We start from the raw sequence: 17,733 nt of genomic DNA on the forward strand, positions 1-17,733 counted from the left end.
AAAGGAGATTTACATTGAACGTTACAAGTAAAATGATGATGACCGTCGTAGTGCGAGTAGCGAAAGTACGGGTAAGTTGTACCTTTTTGTTATTTGTTAAAGGTCGGTAGTTTGCTCTTTAACACTAGTTTATATAAGGCAAAAAGAACCATCTTCATGCTTACAATATTGCAAGAATTGAGATTTTTATTACTTTACAATTTTCACCCCCAATGCTCGTGAACTTTATGACAAAAATGTCAGATTACTCAGTTTTGTTTAGTTATAATTGCATACTAAATAGATGGAGCTTATACGTAAGATCACGGCTAAGTTTAGTGATCCGTTGTGTGTGAAAACTCTGTATTTCTGCTACGTTCTTTCTTCTTTGGAACACTCTTGTGCCGTTTCTTTGGCTTGTCTGGTGTTCCACTCCCTCCTTACAGCGTGCGATGTCAACTTTTGGGCTTGTACTCCAGTAGACTCTGTGCAGATGAAACAATGCTCTATTTGTTGCTGGGCTTCTTGCTGGGTGACACAAATGCTCCTGAGCTCCTCTTCCTCATACACTTCTACATTCCTTCCGGAAACCTCCTCAACGTTATAGCCATAATGATACGATTCTTGTTTGTATTCGCCACTTTAATCGTTTCTCTCCCCTATTCGATATTTATATACTCCTTTCCACCATTCGCTCTCGTCTTACTGCTGTTGTTTTCCTGCAAATTTCCAATAATTATGTTTCCAATCCCTGTTTCCAGCACCTTGTTATGCGATATTTCTTTATTTTTGTTAGTTAATTTTGAAGTTAGATAATTACAGAGTTTTCGAGCATATAATGAATAAGTTCAGGTATATTATTGAGTCAACCGGCGAGATGTCGAATCGCTCGGATGCTGTCGTTGGTTTGTTCGATTATTTTGTACACTCACACGTTTTTGATCCAAGCATCCGGTGATGTAAAACGTCTAGGTGACAGTTGTACAGCTGCCCGAGTTATGAATACTAGGATGACAAATGATGGTAATTCTACAATCCTGCGGAACAATCCATTGACAACATCCGAGCAATTTCGCATCTCACAGATTGAATCAATGATATACCTGAACTGTGTGAGTAATATACCTCAAAAAACCGTGTAAGTTAGTTAATTAAGAAAGTTATTAATGCATTTGGTTCAGTCTTGGGCGGACCTAAAATATTTATATAAACATGAACATAAACATCAACACTTCAGAACGATTTTCTTCATTTATACCACGGAATTGCAGATAAGCTGTCCAACATTCAATAGCAAAAAAATAAGCAATCAGTCTAAGAATTGTACTGTTTAATAGCAAAAAATTTCGGCTATGTACAAAATCAAATGCAACAGCAAATGTATATATTTCAAAGCTTTTCAGTCACTAGAAGCGAACAGACAATATTATCGTCACGTAGTTTTATTTGAAAGACGGGTATTACAAATTGTTACCGACAGCGAATAGCTCGTACCATAATCCTCAAATAGGAAAGATCTTCTATCAGGTGTGTGCGATGAAAAATAGCCATTTATCTGCTTGTATCGAACGTGGGACGGGTAAAGTTCCAAAACTGTCCATCGTTAACTTGCGATTGAATTGCTGCTGTGTGCAATTGCCATTTCTTCGTAGGAACCGCTTGTACCTTATCCCTGTCCACACATATCGCCACAGCTACCGGGGACCATAGATACGATTCAACGGCATAACAAAAGGATAACGATCTACGCCGGGTGAGTATACATCGTTCAAAACAACTTTTCATCGTTTACCACTGACTTACGACAGTGTCCTCCACCCGTCCCACCACACAAGCACGACCTATTGCTTATCGCTCGGGCGCGTTTTTTTTTTTTTTTTGTTGCGAAACAGAAAACTTGATGTGAAAATCCGGATCAATCAACCACGCCTCCCTTCCCGCTTAAGCTTTGTTCCGTTCCGGTTTCTCACACGGGAGCTCAGCACAGGAAAACAACATTTCTCGACCGGTTGATATTACCCGGTCCACGTCCACGTTGGAGCAACTGGTGTGCATTTCCCGGTCTCGGCACGTACTCCCTGCATGCGGTGAGAAAAGCAACCGAATCCTTTTATATGGCATTCGGACTCTGATCAATACGGGACTCGGCGGAACTGTGTTAAGCGTGTGCTGTTGTGCATCTGCCAGTCGATGTGGATTCCTTGTGTGTCGGGCGACCGGTAACAAGCTCGGTTTGATGTTTCTATGAAAAATTGATTCCATCCGTTCCGTCCGTTACCCTTACCGCAGCGTTGTTTGTTCGTGTTGCGATGGATTAAATTCTTGATTTACCGGAATATCGATTTTCTCTTATCGATTGTCATTTTTGTGTCTTTCTTTCTGTCCCAGAGACACACACACACACCTGGAAGAAGCTTTTATTATAACCGACTAACCTAAAGACGTATGGATTATTGTTTGGGTTATACTATAAAGTGAAGGAAAATATCCATCGAGGCAACGGGTAAAACCAAGTCTCGGCTAAGCTTTAAAGAGGCCTCGAGCCTCTAACACTACATTTGTTTCTTAACTATTGTATAAAACTATGGCTCCGCATATGTTGAAACTCTAAAAATTCAAGACAATGAAGTCAAAATTCACAGATCTCGTCGCAGGCATCGCAGCAGCTTCTCGAGGCTGTTGTCTCAAAGAAGAAGGCAACGAAGTAGATTTACTATAAAATTTGCCAAACTTTCACACCGTAGCAGTGCAGCAAACTTAAAAGCCACAAACAACCTTAATAGAACTTGTTTTCCTTTTTTCGGAAATTTTGAACAGGAAAACTTTAGCGCTTTTCGAAATGTGATGCTACGCAGGGATATGTGTTGGCCGTAGGTTGAGTGCTGTAGTACGGTTTGCAATTTCCACAAACACACACAACACATCTATACGCACGCTACATGCTTCCTCGACGAGCAGTTATCGTCCGTTACAACGCAAATAACATTAGCACTGCATGGTACCGAGTTGAAATTGAATTTGATTAAGATAAAGCGTATTTTGCTACACGTTTACGCCTGCCCGGAGAGCTAGTCTTTTCCATCTTTTCATTTGTGCCCTGGTGCCGTTGGGCCGGTGCTGGGAAACGTGGCAGTGCCCAGCTTACCCACGTCGCCGCACAACCGTTCGGCAATGCAATGAGCTGCATAACAACTTCATGCCACACTTTCCCGATTACCGGGCACGTACGTTACACGGCGCAGCGATTCACTTAGGTAGGACAACAAACTTAGTTAAGAAATTTAATCTCCTCGCATCATGTACGCATCCGTAAAAGGGAAGCCAGCGTCGGATAATATCGGGCCTCGAACAATCAACTCCGCCCAGCAGTGACATCGTCGTTCAGTTGCGGTCGTGTTAGTCGGACCGGAGGCATAATGTGCACACGCCGGGCTTTGCATCAACCAGCGAGCAGCAGCAGCAGCAGCAACAGGTCGATATCATCGTCACCGGGTGGCTCGGGCACCCGGATTCGAAGGTGTTAGCCGAACCGTTGAAGCCGTTTCTCCGTAAATTCAATTACGGGTTGTAAATACGATACAAAACAGTGCGCAGAGACACATGAATCCAGTCGGAGTGCGATTATCGTGCAGCACGGCCAGGGCCGTGATTTCGCGGTCCGTTTGTGGCAATGTTTCGCGGCTCGTTTTTTGGTGGTGTTTGAAAGATGATTGTAATGCTATTAATGGGATAAAGAACATTAATTCTATTTACAGTATTGTTGAAATAAAAAAAAGATAAAAATAGAAAATACCTTTCCCAATTTCTTAGACCTTGCCAATTGTTAAGTTTTCAGCATTTTGATGCTTAAAAAACCGAAAATTTAAAGAAATAAAATGTTACGCTGTACCTTCTGCAATTCAAATTTTGGGCGATCTTTTGCGGGAAAAGGAGAAAATTACTGCAAAAAAAACCAGTATAGGATTAACTCCATGTACAGTTTATTTAATTATTTCTATGCCACATGATGATGATGATGATAAGTCCCACCTCTTACTCCAAAACAGGTTTGAGAAGGACGGAATTATCTTTACGATATTTTTACTCTAGTTGTATAATAAAAATTAATAAACCGCAAGTGGGAGCGTCGAAGAGAATTTCGAGGAATCCAACAAGCCATTAACATATCTGATAAGACCAACACAATTTCACCGAGGAAGAAATGAGCCTTACTTCACGACAATGGTATTTCAGTACGTAACGTTCCAGCGATCGAGGAATGGGACTGGTCCACCACGTTTAAGAACACCGCTGCGACATGCATATGACCAGTTCCTCTAACACCAACGGGTGGATTAGGGCACTACCTTCCGAAGCAGGGAAATCCATATCTGCGAACTCGGCCACATACAACCATCAATGTATGAATTCCGTTGTGAACTTCCAGACCGTGAACACACAATGAATCCCCCACAAATGACATCAATCTGTCCACATATGCGCGTGCGTGTCTCAAACTTGCGTTGTCTCTTTCTTTTATATATTTTTTAAATTAAAAGTACACAAAAAAAATCTTATCATCATCATCTAGATCATGATGACAAGTGCAGTTACACAACATAGAGTGACATGGACATCTACACATATTTAACATTACACAGGTTGTTTGACATACACAGCACACCTACGCTTGAACTCCTGTACGCTGCTCGCGTTTTTTAATTTCCTGGGCATTCTGTTGTACCGTTGAATCCCTTCTTTTTTTTTTGTTAACGTGTAGGGAACCTTCAAAAGGTCCCCATCTCGGAAGGAGGTCTGCGGCTACAGACCAACCCTCAAGACGGGGTATGTAGGATTCATCGTGACACTGGGCCCGTTAAGCGGACCCGGCTGCCGATGCGACCCAACTAAACCACTTCTCGACCTGATTCGAACCTGCCGATGCGCTGATGTGCGTAGTACTCCATGCAGGATCGTTTGTGCGATGCACTCATCCCGTTGAAGCGCGGTTACTCCGTTACTCCCGGTCGGGTCTAAGCTCCTGCTGCTGCTCTGGTTACTCGTCGCTGCTGCTGCTGCTTCCGTTGTCGTTGTGGTCCTTTGTGGGCGGTTACGGCAGCAGCTGTTGCTGCCTTGGTTGTTCCGTGTTCCGCCGTCGTTGTTGTCGCCTCCGTCTTGCCGTTGGTGGACTTACCTCATTCCACCTCACTTGGAGGTTTCTGAAGATGGTCCGAGCGGCAGTCCGGACTGCTTCCCAAGTGTCGCGGTTGGCGCACATTTCCGCCGCCAGATTGTCCATCGTCAAGCGGGTGTGGCTCTGCTGCTGCATCTCTTGTTGGATCTGAGCAAACCGTGGACAGTGGAACATTACGTGGTCGACATCTTCCACGTCGTGGTCACACACCGGGCAGTTAGGCGAGCCGTCGAGGATGCCTTTCTCGACGAAGTAGCTCCGGAGAAACCCATGCCCTGTAAAGAGTTGAGATAGAAAGAAATCAATTTCTCCGTGCTTAAGATTTACCCAGGACATAATGTCCGTGATAAGTCTCCTCGTCTTCATCCCCGGCGATCCCTGCTGCTCTGCTCCGGCTGTCCACTGTTGTTGCCAGCGTTCCATGGTCTCCTCTCTGCGTCGCTTTCGTATGTCTGGTCCAGTATATCCCCTCGCTACCTTGTCGTCGTGGCAGCGAATATCCTCCTCTAGGAGGAGGACGCGATGGATGGATATCTCTCTGTAGAAGTGTCCGTCCCCACGATGGTGCCGCGTAACGTTAACCAGGGCTCTCCTTCTGCTGCTTTTGGGGCCACACTTGTTCGGCATCAGAGCGGTCAAGGCATTTGCGAAACGTGTTGCCTTGGTGCAGACCTTCTCCAAATGTCGGCCGTAGTGCTGCTTGCGGCAGAGCTCGACGCCGAGGTACTTGAGCGATTCCGTGGAAATGATCGTGTGTCCCCCCGTCTGTAGTTGACCTACTTGCGGGTTGTGATGTGTGCAGAAGATCATGTAGCCGGTCTTTTGATGGGCCAGCTTCAGACCCACTGCATCCATCCAACGCTCGATCATCTGCAGGTTCCTCGTAGCATGGTTGCAGATTTCCTGTGGGTCCCTCCCGATAAGGGTGAACGCCACATCATCCGCAAATCCAATAATGTCCGCACGCTTCCCGGATAGCTCCAGACGTAGAAGGTCGTCGTACATGACGTTCCACAGTGTTGGCCCTAGAACCGAACCCTGTGGAACACCCGCCGTCACTGGTAGCGAGACCATTCCTTCGTCCGTCTCGTAATGGAGCGCGCGATTGATGAAGTAGTTCCGTTGAATCCCTTTGAAATACAAAGAGTTCCTAGCACAATGAGATAGTAAGTTTGGGACGCTGGCCTCATCAGCTCTGCGTGTACAGTACCTGTGAACGTCAGATCCCCGCACTATTCTCTCTCCCAGATACTCTGGCAACAGGTTGTTCAATAGTCGATACACAAATGTCATGGTTTGATACAAAATCCTTTGCTCTACAGACATCCATTGCAGGATATCCAGCATAACAGCGGACGATGTACGTCGACCACAACCCAAAATAAGCCTCATAATACGATTTTGCAACCGTTCAAGCCGAATAATTTGCCCCTTATTACCGAGAAACAAAATGGACGAGCAGAAATCAAAGTGTGGGGATATTAGTGATTTGTAGAGGTGGACTTTCGTGGAATTTCAACTTGTCGTCTAATATAACCCCCAAGTATTTCACCAGCCGATGGGTTTATCATCATGGGTTTTACAAATATGAGTCTTAACCTAAGAATCGGGGATGGGTGCAGAATTGGGATACAGGGATGCAAACATCAAATCAATGATTCTTTAAAGAATCATTAAAGGCCGTAAGCTGTCGTATGAAAGGGGACATTATAGCCATGGCGTGTACCATGAGACGGGATAAGGATAGGCGGTCTGTTTCGTAAACGACGGGAGGGAGCATACAATGGAATAAAGGATAAAAGTGCAGGAACATCGTGAGCATTGGAGAGGAGAGAAGCGATGAAATAGGAGCAGGAGTCGCGTTCTTATCGATTCAAGTCCCAACATTAGACAACGATGGGGATAAGAGACAATGCTCGAATATAATAAAATAACATTTATATAACTTCGGCGATAAATTTTAGGTTGGCATGTAGAGGTTTATTATAGTTAGTTTCAAGTTTCTGTTAGTATTATTTTCCAAGATAATTTTTAATCTTTTTATTTGAGCATGAGTATTTTTCAAGGATATAATAAGTTATAATATATAGGCAGCATGTGACATGAGAAAGCAAATAATAATTCATAAATTGCATGTCTTTCAGTATTGTTAATCTAAGGCAAACCGAACAGCTTGTATTACAAATTAAAGGTAAAGCTATCGAAACTGAGCTTTGTTTATACGTATTTTATCTCATCTGTAGTAGGAACTGAGAACACGGAAATACTGTGCCTATCAGAAACACGACATCGTGGGCATAATTAAAACACAATCAGCTTTCGCGGATGATTATTAGGGATTCATTTGCACGGTCTGGTCGGTTCCACACCCATTCCCTAAGCGTAGCGTAACTTGTAACCCGATACGAGTGAGGTTCGCCCTCTTTTTGTGCTTTGTTTTGCCTGCCCTGTTTGCTAACCATGGGCTCGGCAGATCGTTAATGGGCTCGGTATTAGTACCTTTGACTTTGAGAAGGGAAATAGTGAACCGTGAAAAGGCCAACAAAGCCAAAGTAGTGTATACGAACCGTAGCGACATTAAAGCGCTTTTCGCTGTCTTTGTTCAACCAGCGTAGAGTTCGCTCTGCTATGTCGACCGCTCGCGAGGTGTGGTGGAGTAGTGCCGGAAAACTGAAGCGAGTGCAAAAATTGTGATCATTTTTCCGGGATCTTTCCTCGAGCGCGGGAACGCGTTGGAAAGCGGTTTGAAACTCGTGAAGGGTCCGAAGCACCCTTAAACTTTCAACTTGATTGGTTTCATCGGTGTGGCTGTGAAAAAAAAAAACAGGCAGGAGCCGTAGCAGGAGCAAAGCTCAAACTGAACTTTTCCATCATACTGTTTGACTTCCTGCGATCGATGTATCGCCATAGCGGGAAAACGTTCACCATCTTACTAGACGCCATATTAAAGGCAAAGCAGCTTTGCAATTATTCATCATAGGGCGAGAGAGAGAGAGAGAGAGAGAGAGAGAGAAAGAGAGAGAAATGAAATATGCTTGCCGGGCACTTGAAGTACGTCTGCAGCAGCGTATACCATGTAGCGTAAGCTACAACCTAAACTGGCAAGAAATAGAGCAAGAATCTTCATACCATCGACGGGTAGACCCATCCCATCCGTCTCGAAGTTCTGGAGAAGAGCGGCTGGAGAATTTTCCCCGGAGTGAATTCTACTAAGTTGAACTACTACGCTAGCCGGTGGCAGTTGTGCTATACGGACAGGGATTATTGTTGCTTGTCATTGTATTTTTCGTTCTACCGTATCTCTCTCCGGCTGTCTCGTGCTAGTGTGCCGAGTCAACAATCTCGAAAAGGAACACGCGGACTGTGCCGAGAAGGGAGCGGGGCAGGGTAAGGGCACCATCCTGGAAGGAGGTGTGGGTGAGGTTAAGCGGGTGGCGTACAGCATGCAGAAACGTAATCGTAAGCTTCCAACGCAGCCCAGTACGGCTGTCAGTTTTCTTTCAATTCACCTTTGTTCCGCACACAGTTATGAATGGACGAAAACGTTCGCCTGCGACAGAGTAATTATTTTCTCATCCAATATTCAAATCCGTTCCGATTGGTTGAAGTTTTTTTTTTCCTTGCCTGCTGTACATTTCCCCTGCGGGTATCGTCTGCGGCCGATGTTGGTACCAGTAGTCGGTGGGGAGTGTTGAAGTTTTTCTATAAACCGGAGCGAATATCTGATTAGGGTGATCGAAACACCCGACAGTAGGCGGCTTTGTGAGGTACATTATCAAAAACCAATTAATAAAATGGAATAAGTTTGCAAAGAGTGAAAAAAAACTTAATACAATTTTATAGTAATTGAATATAATAAGTGGCAAATATGATAAGAAACGTTACATTAAATAGGATAAGTAACAATTAAACCATGCTCTAGGATTATGATGAGATACGAATAGGCGTTAATTATTATTTTTTTATTACAGATGAATAGTTGCCGCATTGCTGATGTGGATCAAACTTTTGCTAATTTCCTACAAAATAATATTAATATGTAAAAGTATGTTTCTGAAACTTTTATACCTCTGCTCCGATCGTAAGGCAATCTTCCCGCGATTCAAATCTCATTCGGATCGTTCCACCGTATTGAAGACTGACTATCCAACTGAGTGGTATATGGGAGTCTAGTAAACCGGTCTAGATGGCCGGTGGTACCTAGAAGTTAGTTAAGCCAAGGAGAATAAGAATCAGGCTACTCACTACGTCACTACGGCCGAAAGGCTCGTGTAGCATGTGTCTGCTAAACATCTCACTAGAGTATACATTATCTCGCATGCAACAAGCGTTACGTAGTATTATACGATGAGCAGAAATTCATCAATTTAACATATAACCTACATTGGCCAAGAACGTAAGAAATGTACATTCAGCTATTTTAACCAAGCGCACGCCTTAACATGAACATTCTAACATTGACCATCTAACAGGTTGGCTGATAAGTCCCCGGTCTGACACATAGAATGCGCCGCTAGTATTAAATGCATATTATTTTTATATATCACCAACCTTCAAATGATTCGTGTCAAAATTTGACGTCTGTGTGTCAATTAGTTTGTGAGACAGAGCGTCTTTTGTCAAGTAACTTTTGGTTGCTTGACGAACGAAAAAAGAAGGAAGAAGAAAAAAAGTGTTGTTCCACCAAGACAACGCCCCGTGCCACAAGTCATTGAGAACGATGGCAAAAATTCATGAATTGGGCTTCGAATTGCTTCCCCACCCACCGTATTCTCCAGATCTGGCCCCCATCGACTTTTTCTTGTCCTCAGACCTCAAAAGGATGCTCGCAGGGAAAAAATTGGCTGCATTGAAGAGGTCGCCGAAACTGAGGTGTCCCCCTACCCAAGGTAAGGCCTCAAAACCTCTTACATGCCTGTAAGTGATATTCCTTCTGAATATCCAAAGTAGCCTGGCCGGCTCTGCCGATGAACATCGAGAGTACCCCTACCAAAGATAAGGCCTCGATCGAGCCTTTCAACGTTCCAGTAAGGAAGATTCTCATCTAGAATCTCCAGACTCCCTGGACAGTCAGATAAAAGAGAGATGTTGGTCCGCACAGCTAGCAATCACGTTGTTCCGTTCTCGTCGCGATTATAAGTCCGAATTTCTTCTTTCCCACAACAAGCTGTCCGTGAACGGAATTCTTCTTGCCCACCACATGGGGACTGAGAATGCAATGCTTCTTCACCACCACACTCGGACGGGATGTGAACCCCGTTCTTGCCGTTTGAAGACCGGTGCTGATGTCGACCAACCACCGAAGCGCGCTTTTCAGAAATGTAAGTCTTTGAAAGTAATCATATGAACCTTAAGACAGCTTCAGAAACTACCAAGGAACAGTATACATGGAAGAAATTGTAATATTTTTTTGGAATCAGATGGAATATCAAATTTTCCTTTGTTCTGTGATCGAGGTAGCATTTTATTGCTTGATAATCATTCAAAATAATTAATAAAAATTACAGTAATGCAACACATTTCCTTAGAAACCAGCCTCATTCAAGTTGTCTGAATAGAGCTTCAGTTGGCTTGTATTTATATATTTCAATCCAAAAAAATATCTATAAAACTGTAAACTGAATCGAACAAAGTTTCGGACACTTTATGTAAAGCAGATTACCATAAATCTTTACCAAAAACTTACAACGAGCCAGTAATCGCTTGGTGGACAATAGTAAGAAGCTCGAAACTTTGTAGCTTTGTTTCCCAGAGGTCGATAAAATACAATTACAGTGTCGTGCAGGGAAGATTTTGCCACCGGCTATCGAATCGGGTTCTACGACTCGACACCACAATGCTGTAAGTCATGTAAGCTATAAAGTAACACATTGCACATCATTGTCGTTCACTTGAGTTGCATCGAAACTTTCCCACAGCCCACGCAGCCCAGATGGACGGTTGGGTTTTGGTGCAAGTGTCGTGCATGGTTCGAAACACCAGGAATGGAACTATTTGCAATTTGGTTTAGCTGTCTTTAAAACGCCTTAGAAACTTGTGTGCCAAACACGGGAAGTTGCCAGTCGGGACCGATAGAGATAGAGAGAGTTGCCTGGCTCACCAAACTTGCTTGGTAAGAAAGTTACGAAACTAACTTTAGAACTTTTTGCCAGTCAGTGTAACTGATTGGAAAGGAATAAAGAACAGTTAGGTTTTTTTTCAGTCAAAAGACATTTGGAAGCACTTTCCACAAGTACAAAGGTCAATTATGGCTGAGAGCGTGTGTGGGTTGTTGTGATAGTGCAAACATAAATCAAGTTCATTGCATTAAAGAGTTTTGGGGTATAGCTTGAATAAGAGAATAGATTGGTTGTTGTTTGAATTAATCCTTATAAAAAAATGGTGAAAATATACTGTGGCGTTTTAAATAGTTTCTTTCTAGTTCAATTTCAATATGAAAATATAAAATACTTTTGACCGTTAAGTACAGCATGTGCGGTGTGTAGTAAACCATTTTTATCATTCAATTTTGTGCAAAAACTTTACAACCCGCAACATATTGTTGTAGTACAGTCGTTGTAAAGTGCAAACTGGCAAAAGATTATGGAAGCAGAATAATTGGCAAAACTGAAAATGGAAAGCGTACAGAATCAAATAATAATAAGGCAGTAGAAGATGGCTCAAGTTTCTCTCCGGAACCACACCGTGACAATAAACTAAAGATATTAGTAACGCCGGCTAAACGCTTTCAGACTGCAGGGAGCAAGTGTTAACTTTCCATTCGCCTAACGCTACCTCGTAGAGGATGCATCCGACGTGAATGCGTCGCTTGAAAACATTTACGACGATGAGACGAGCCATCGACGTTACTATGTGGCGAAGGGACGATCAATTCAACAACGTTTGGTGAAGCCTTTAGAAAGTGGGCTATTGAATGCAAAGTACCGTACGCCGCGGTGCACTAGTTGCTGCTGATTGGTTACAAGAAAACATGGTCGTTCAGCTATCGTTGAAGTGATGGTACTTTATGTAAGTGTGTAGCTATGGCTACACTGGGTTGTTGGTGGGATGCAATAATTTATAAACACAATGACAAAGATGGAAAAGGTATTCTGAATAGTCCAACTAATTCTCAAGATAATACAAAATGCCTGGAGCCGTAACAATAAGTATTAACATGTTAATTAACGATAAAACAAAATAACGCCATAAAATGTTGTTCAAACTTAAAAGACAGCTAGGTAAAACCGGAAAAAATTAAAGCTATCGAAGATCAAAATGCCTTTTCGTACAACTCTTTTGATAAGATATGGGTGCAGGGATTTTTGTGTAGTAGGGGGCTACTTTGAAGGAGTAGCCAATAGTTGTGATAAACGTGTCTAAAAATGCTTGTGGAAGTGCAGGCTTTCACTTTCCAACTGTTTATTGGGTTGTCCTTAGTTCATTTTTTACATCTAAGGAAGCGGCGCAGGTCTTCAAACGACAGGGTTCAAATTCTATAAGAGCCGTCCCTTCCTAGTGAGGACTGACTACCCAACTACGTGTTATCGGCTAGTTTAGTAAGCCATCGCGATGGCCTGCGTGACCTTAGAGGACAGTACGCTAAGAAGAAGCTGGAAGGAAGCTCATTTGTAACTCATGCGTTTCATTTCCAATGTTGTTCTTAATCTGTCATGTCAGTTTATACTGCTAGCTCGTAGTGTTGTCAAGAATGTGTACCAACACAACACATAAGTTCGTGAAATTTTCCTTAGCTAACATTATTCAAAGTCCAACAATGGGTAAATAAAAGTTCCCAGACAAATGTCCTCGACTGTGTTCGCTACACTTGTGCTTTATAACGAGAATCGTGTCGAAACAAGTTTACCTGCTAGAAGTCTACCCAGATTCCCGTTCATCCCGTTCATCGAAATAGCGCCACCACAAGGTACGGCTCGTGGAAGTATATTTAAAGAGATATTGGTCCTCAACAGTTTAGTCTATTTGTAGCTTGCATGACGCCTGTTTGCAAACCGAAATGCCCGAAAAAGTTAACGAAATTAGTGCGGAAACGTGGCGCGAATGGCTTCGGGAAGCGATTTTTTCAACACTGAAACAAAAACAATGTGCAACATTCGGCCGTATATGTAGTGCGCTACGTAAACGGCATATATTTCACAGCGAAACGATTGCTGCTAGGCTGCAGGATGCGGTAGAGTGTGGTATCATCATGGAAATAGTGCGACCCACTGACACGATCTATCGCGTGGTGAAAAGGTCTGATGGGCAGAATGCAGACACGAACGCACAGAGCGCACCTCACCCAGTGCCGAACGTACTTTGTATCGAATGTTTAAAACCTAACCTGAATGGGCCTAATGGACGGAAGCCGGAACCGATGAGTTCGTGCGTACGCTGTGGGATATCGCTGCACGATAGTTGTGCGAACAAATTGAACGGTTACGAAACGGTTGCGGTTTCGCTGTCCCAGTTAGTGGCGTGCGGGAACCGTTGGTTTTGCGAAGAATGTAAACCATGCGATGCATGCAACGCCGTAAACGAGAGTCTCAGCCGTGTACACCAGTGCGTCGTCGAATGTGCGTCCTGCGAGCGTCGATTTCATTTTCAATGTATGGTTCCACCGGCATGTACGGGTGAACGAAAGGTTCACGAAAGCTGGCGCTGTAGCAACTGTGTCCAGCACGAAAGGGTCAGCGTTTCTCCGAAAAATATCAAACGGACAGCCAATTTCGATGTGCACCACGACAAGGAATGTACGAAAGCTGGGCCACGCTTTTACCGTGCACAACCCACCGAAGCTGACCTGATCGATGGACGTGTCGAGGCGATGAGGCTCAAACTGGGCGACCGTGTAACGGCAGATGATCTGGACGTGTTTCGGGATGTGCTTCGCAAGCGTTGCCAGCTGGAGGAGGAAAATCTTGACCGCACACCAGAAGCTATACGGTTCGGGCAGCACGAAACCGTAACCTGGTACTCGAGCCCATTCCCGCAAGAGTACGCCAAGTTGAAGGTGCTGTACATGTGCGAGTTTTGTTTGAAGTACATGAAAACGAACAATGAGCTCGACCGTCATCAGAGCAAGTGTGCGCTGCGGCATCCGCCGGGCTGGGAGATCTATCGTGACGGGGACCTTTCGGTGTTTGAAGTCGATGGCAATGATCAGAAGCTTTACTGCCAGAGTTTGTGTTTGTTGGCGAAACTGTTCCTAGATCACAAGACGCTCTACTTCGACGTGGAACCGTTCCTGTTCTATATCCTTACCAAACGCGACCACCTGGGACATCATTTGGTGGGCTATTTTTCAAAGGAGAAGCACAATCAACTGCGCTACAACGTGTCCTGCATTCTCACGATGCCCCATTACCAGCGGCAGGGTTATGGTCGTTTTCTGATCGATTTTAGCTACATGTTGAGTCGGGTCGAACGGAAGCCCGGTACACCCGAACGACCGCTGTCCGATTTGGGCCGTGTGTCGTACCATCAGTACTGGTGTTCGGTGCTACTGTCGTACTTTTACTTGAATCGGGAGAGCACGCTAACGTTGGATAATGTGTCGCGAGATACGGGCATGATCGTGAGCGATATTGTGACGGCATTGCGGAAGCTTGGATTCATCCGGTACCGGGTTGAACGGACGGGTTGTATACGTGCTAATCGTTTCTTCATCTGTGTCGATTGGCGTCGTGTGGAGCAGCATCATCAACAGCAACTTGCAGCGCAGTCATCTCGGAGAAGAATTGAGCTTCGTGAAATGTGCCTGCAGTGGATACCGAACATGCGTTTGAGTGTGGTAATGAAGCAGTACATCCAGGTATTATGCAATGCACCAAATAAAGACAACTCTCCGGAGTTGTTCTGCCAGTCAGAGCGGAGTGAAATGAGGGCTAAGCATAGCGGAAAAGTGAATTCAAATGTCCAATCATCACCGAAACTTAATATTAAAGCAGAACAATCTAGCATAGAGCAAACGGTAACGATAACAAGCACCGGCAGGGCGCGGTACCGATCGCGAAAGTACAGTGATACGATATTTGATCTATCCCTATCGCTCACTACTGGAACGCCCAAAGTTCATCGAACGTTAAAACAACTCCCGAACACGGTTCCCATCGTGAAGTACAGACACTTGCTGAAGAATACATCAGCCGCTGGTCTTAAATTACCTTTCATCTTACTAGTTCCTTTGAGAATGGAAGAAACCGAGCGATTAATCGTGCCATCGGGGGCAGCAAGTCCATCGTTTGATGGTGAAGAAATTTCTCTGGACAGTGTGGAAGCGTTTATGGGTACGCCGAAAAGTGAGCTGCAAAAATCATCGCCCGAAAAACACGTTGCTGCTGGTTTTACACCGATCGCACCTTTCCGTCAGCTGCAGGACGAAGACGAGGAGAAGAAGAACGCAGAGAGTCAAACAATGAGCCTCACGGTAACGGGTAATGAAAGTTGTGGTCGGTTTTGCACACCGAAAACAACCCGCGAGCGTAATGTGCTGGGTAGGATGCCGAAATGTCGCAAGCGAATCATGGACCTTGAGCTGCTGGCCGAGGAAACGCACGCGAAACGGTTACGGTTGAACGACACGGTACACCCGGTACGAGGATCCGAAGCTGATGAGATGTGCCTGGGGGAAAGTACACAGGAAAACATACCCGTTCAGCTGGTGGCAGGTGGAGAACTGATGAAATGCTACGAGACGGAGCATTCTACGCGCCCGGGTAGAGCATCCAGAGCAAGTCTGGAGGTGGTCAGTGTAAAGTCGAGCCAAGTGCTAGCATTGTACGACCGATCATTACCAAGAACGATTTAGTTGACGTGGCATGTGTGTCACGATGGTGTTTGGTACCTACATAAGAGAATGATTTAATGTGGAACACGTTTGTACAAGCACGATTAAAGGTAGCAAATGCGAAAAAGGTAAAAAAAAAACGCTCCCATGAGTATTGCCAATAAATTTTTACCCTTTACCACCGGTTCTCCAAGGCGTCGTTGTTATTCTCCAGCTGGTTGTCATTTCCGAGATCAATTTTTCATTGGCACGGACGTTGCCTTATCGGGGCGAAGGTTTTCTTCTCGATTGCTTCTGGAACGCGCAAATTCGTTCTGGAAGTTGGGCCGCGTGCGTGAATATACCGGTATGCTTCCCTGCGTTCCTGTCGAGTTGCATCGAAATGGTTGGAGCCAACCTGCACACATACACACACCGTTCATTTCCTGAGAGCTGCAGACATTGCAACCGTCACGATGGCGCCCTTTTCAAGGGTAGACAAATGGACGGACATACTTCCTAGGCAAACGGTAATGTGTACTCATCCGCACACATATAAAAAACACACACACACACACACACATTCATATAAAAACGCTCTCTATTTGTTCTGGTTTGTCAGTATGCCAGCACTGTGTCAGCAATAGTTTATGGACTGCGGTAGTGAAAAATCGAAAACTCGCCCCTTTATCTAGATTTGCAATCTACCGTACTCTTTATGGGAATTTATACGCTGATAGCAATGTTTTGAACCCGTTTTTGTTGCTGATGTCGTTTTTTTTTTCTTTTCTCATTTTCTGGACCGTGCACTGCACTGCAATCGCTCAATGTCACGCTGCGGAACATGTGCAATCATCCGTAGTTTGCGTTCAATGTCAACGCTTAGTTCCTTTTTTTTGCTGTGTTTGCTGCAATTTAATTGACAGCAAACTAAGCAAACAAACACACACAAAAATGTAACGAATGATTGTACTGCGAGGTGCCCTTTTTCAACAATTGAAGAAGAACATTGAAGAAGAAGAAGAAAATAAAAAAAAAATACAATTACATCACTTTACTTTGAAAACTTACTACCGACCACTTCCAACAGGAGCAGAAACAGCAGGTCAGCCGCTTTCCCAAGCGCAAAGTGGTTTCAATCTTTCGCGGGATCGGAATGGAATGACCGTCTAATTGCATTAAGATGCCATCCCGCTTGAAGATATTGGTTGTTGTTTTTTTTTTTTTGCTGCTGCTTTCTACTTCCGCTTCCTCTTTCATCCTTCCCACGTTTACCCACGGCGAGAAACCACTTGTGTGAGAAAAATAGGATCGTAGCAAGTCCAACGATAAGGACCGCTTCGAAATGAAACCATCATCGGATGGAGTGGATGGATGGGATAGCTCCGAGTACGGGGGGGGGCAAAAAAAAAAATCTCCCCCTTCATAACGTTGCACGCGAAGAAAGTGAAGGATCGGTAGGAATATTCACCAAGCAGCTTCGGGACGGTCGGTGTCGGTAACTGTGTGTGTGTGTGTGTGTTTTTTTTTTTTTTTGTGCAGAAGTGTAGAAAACGGAAACGCCAACAGCTATTATAAAAGCGCGCACCAGTGTAATTCAAGGGCCGTGGATAGCGGATCGATATCCGCTTTTACCTTCTTTTAGCGCGACAGAGAGAAAGAGGAGCGTGTAAGATGACGGAGAGCACTACAAAAGGGGATCCAGATCCAGAGGGTAAAGCGCAAGGGATGATAATATTGTCTGGCCTTTGTTCATCTTTAAAATTTTTCTTAGTATCTTGAGTTTAGTAATTTTGTTTTGGGAATCGTTTCACCAAATGTTGCACCAATGTTT

The 17,733-nt window shown here is 44.3% G+C and overlaps 5 protein-coding genes across 5 annotated transcripts in view; 2 read left to right on the top strand and 3 right to left on the bottom strand.

Moving 5' to 3' along the window:
* LOC126557894 (protein Notchless) overlaps positions 1–17,733 on the bottom strand; it is a 195,019-nt gene that overhangs the window by 113,305 nt on the left and 63,981 nt on the right. The window lies entirely within an intron of this gene.
* LOC126556762 (putative ATP-dependent RNA helicase DHX57) overlaps positions 1–17,733 on the bottom strand; it is a 300,736-nt gene that overhangs the window by 108,161 nt on the left and 174,842 nt on the right. The gene's annotated exons all lie outside the window — the stretch shown is intronic.
* The window catches only part of LOC126557181 (protein claret segregational), a 333,201-nt gene that overhangs the window by 45,867 nt on the left and 269,601 nt on the right, over positions 1–17,733 (top strand). The window lies entirely within an intron of this gene.
* Positions 5,326–6,157, bottom strand: LOC126559506 (uncharacterized). The gene is made up of 2 exons (XM_050215674.1): positions 5,933–6,157; positions 5,326–5,427 (listed from the first exon to the last, which is right to left on the bottom strand). The coding sequence occupies exons 1-2, from the start codon at positions 6,155–6,157 to the stop codon at positions 5,326–5,328; spliced, it is 327 nt and encodes a 108-aa protein (XP_050071631.1).
* On the top strand, positions 13,149–15,941 carry LOC126556990 (histone acetyltransferase KAT6B-like). The gene has a single exon (XM_050212604.1). It carries the CDS (start codon positions 13,149–13,151, stop codon positions 15,939–15,941), a length of 2,793 nt encoding a protein of 930 aa, XP_050068561.1.

Source organism: Anopheles maculipalpis, chromosome 2RL (assembly GCF_943734695.1).
Source record: "Anopheles maculipalpis chromosome 2RL, idAnoMacuDA_375_x, whole genome shotgun sequence".
Lineage (NCBI taxonomy): Eukaryota > Metazoa > Arthropoda > Insecta > Diptera > Culicidae > Anopheles > Anopheles maculipalpis.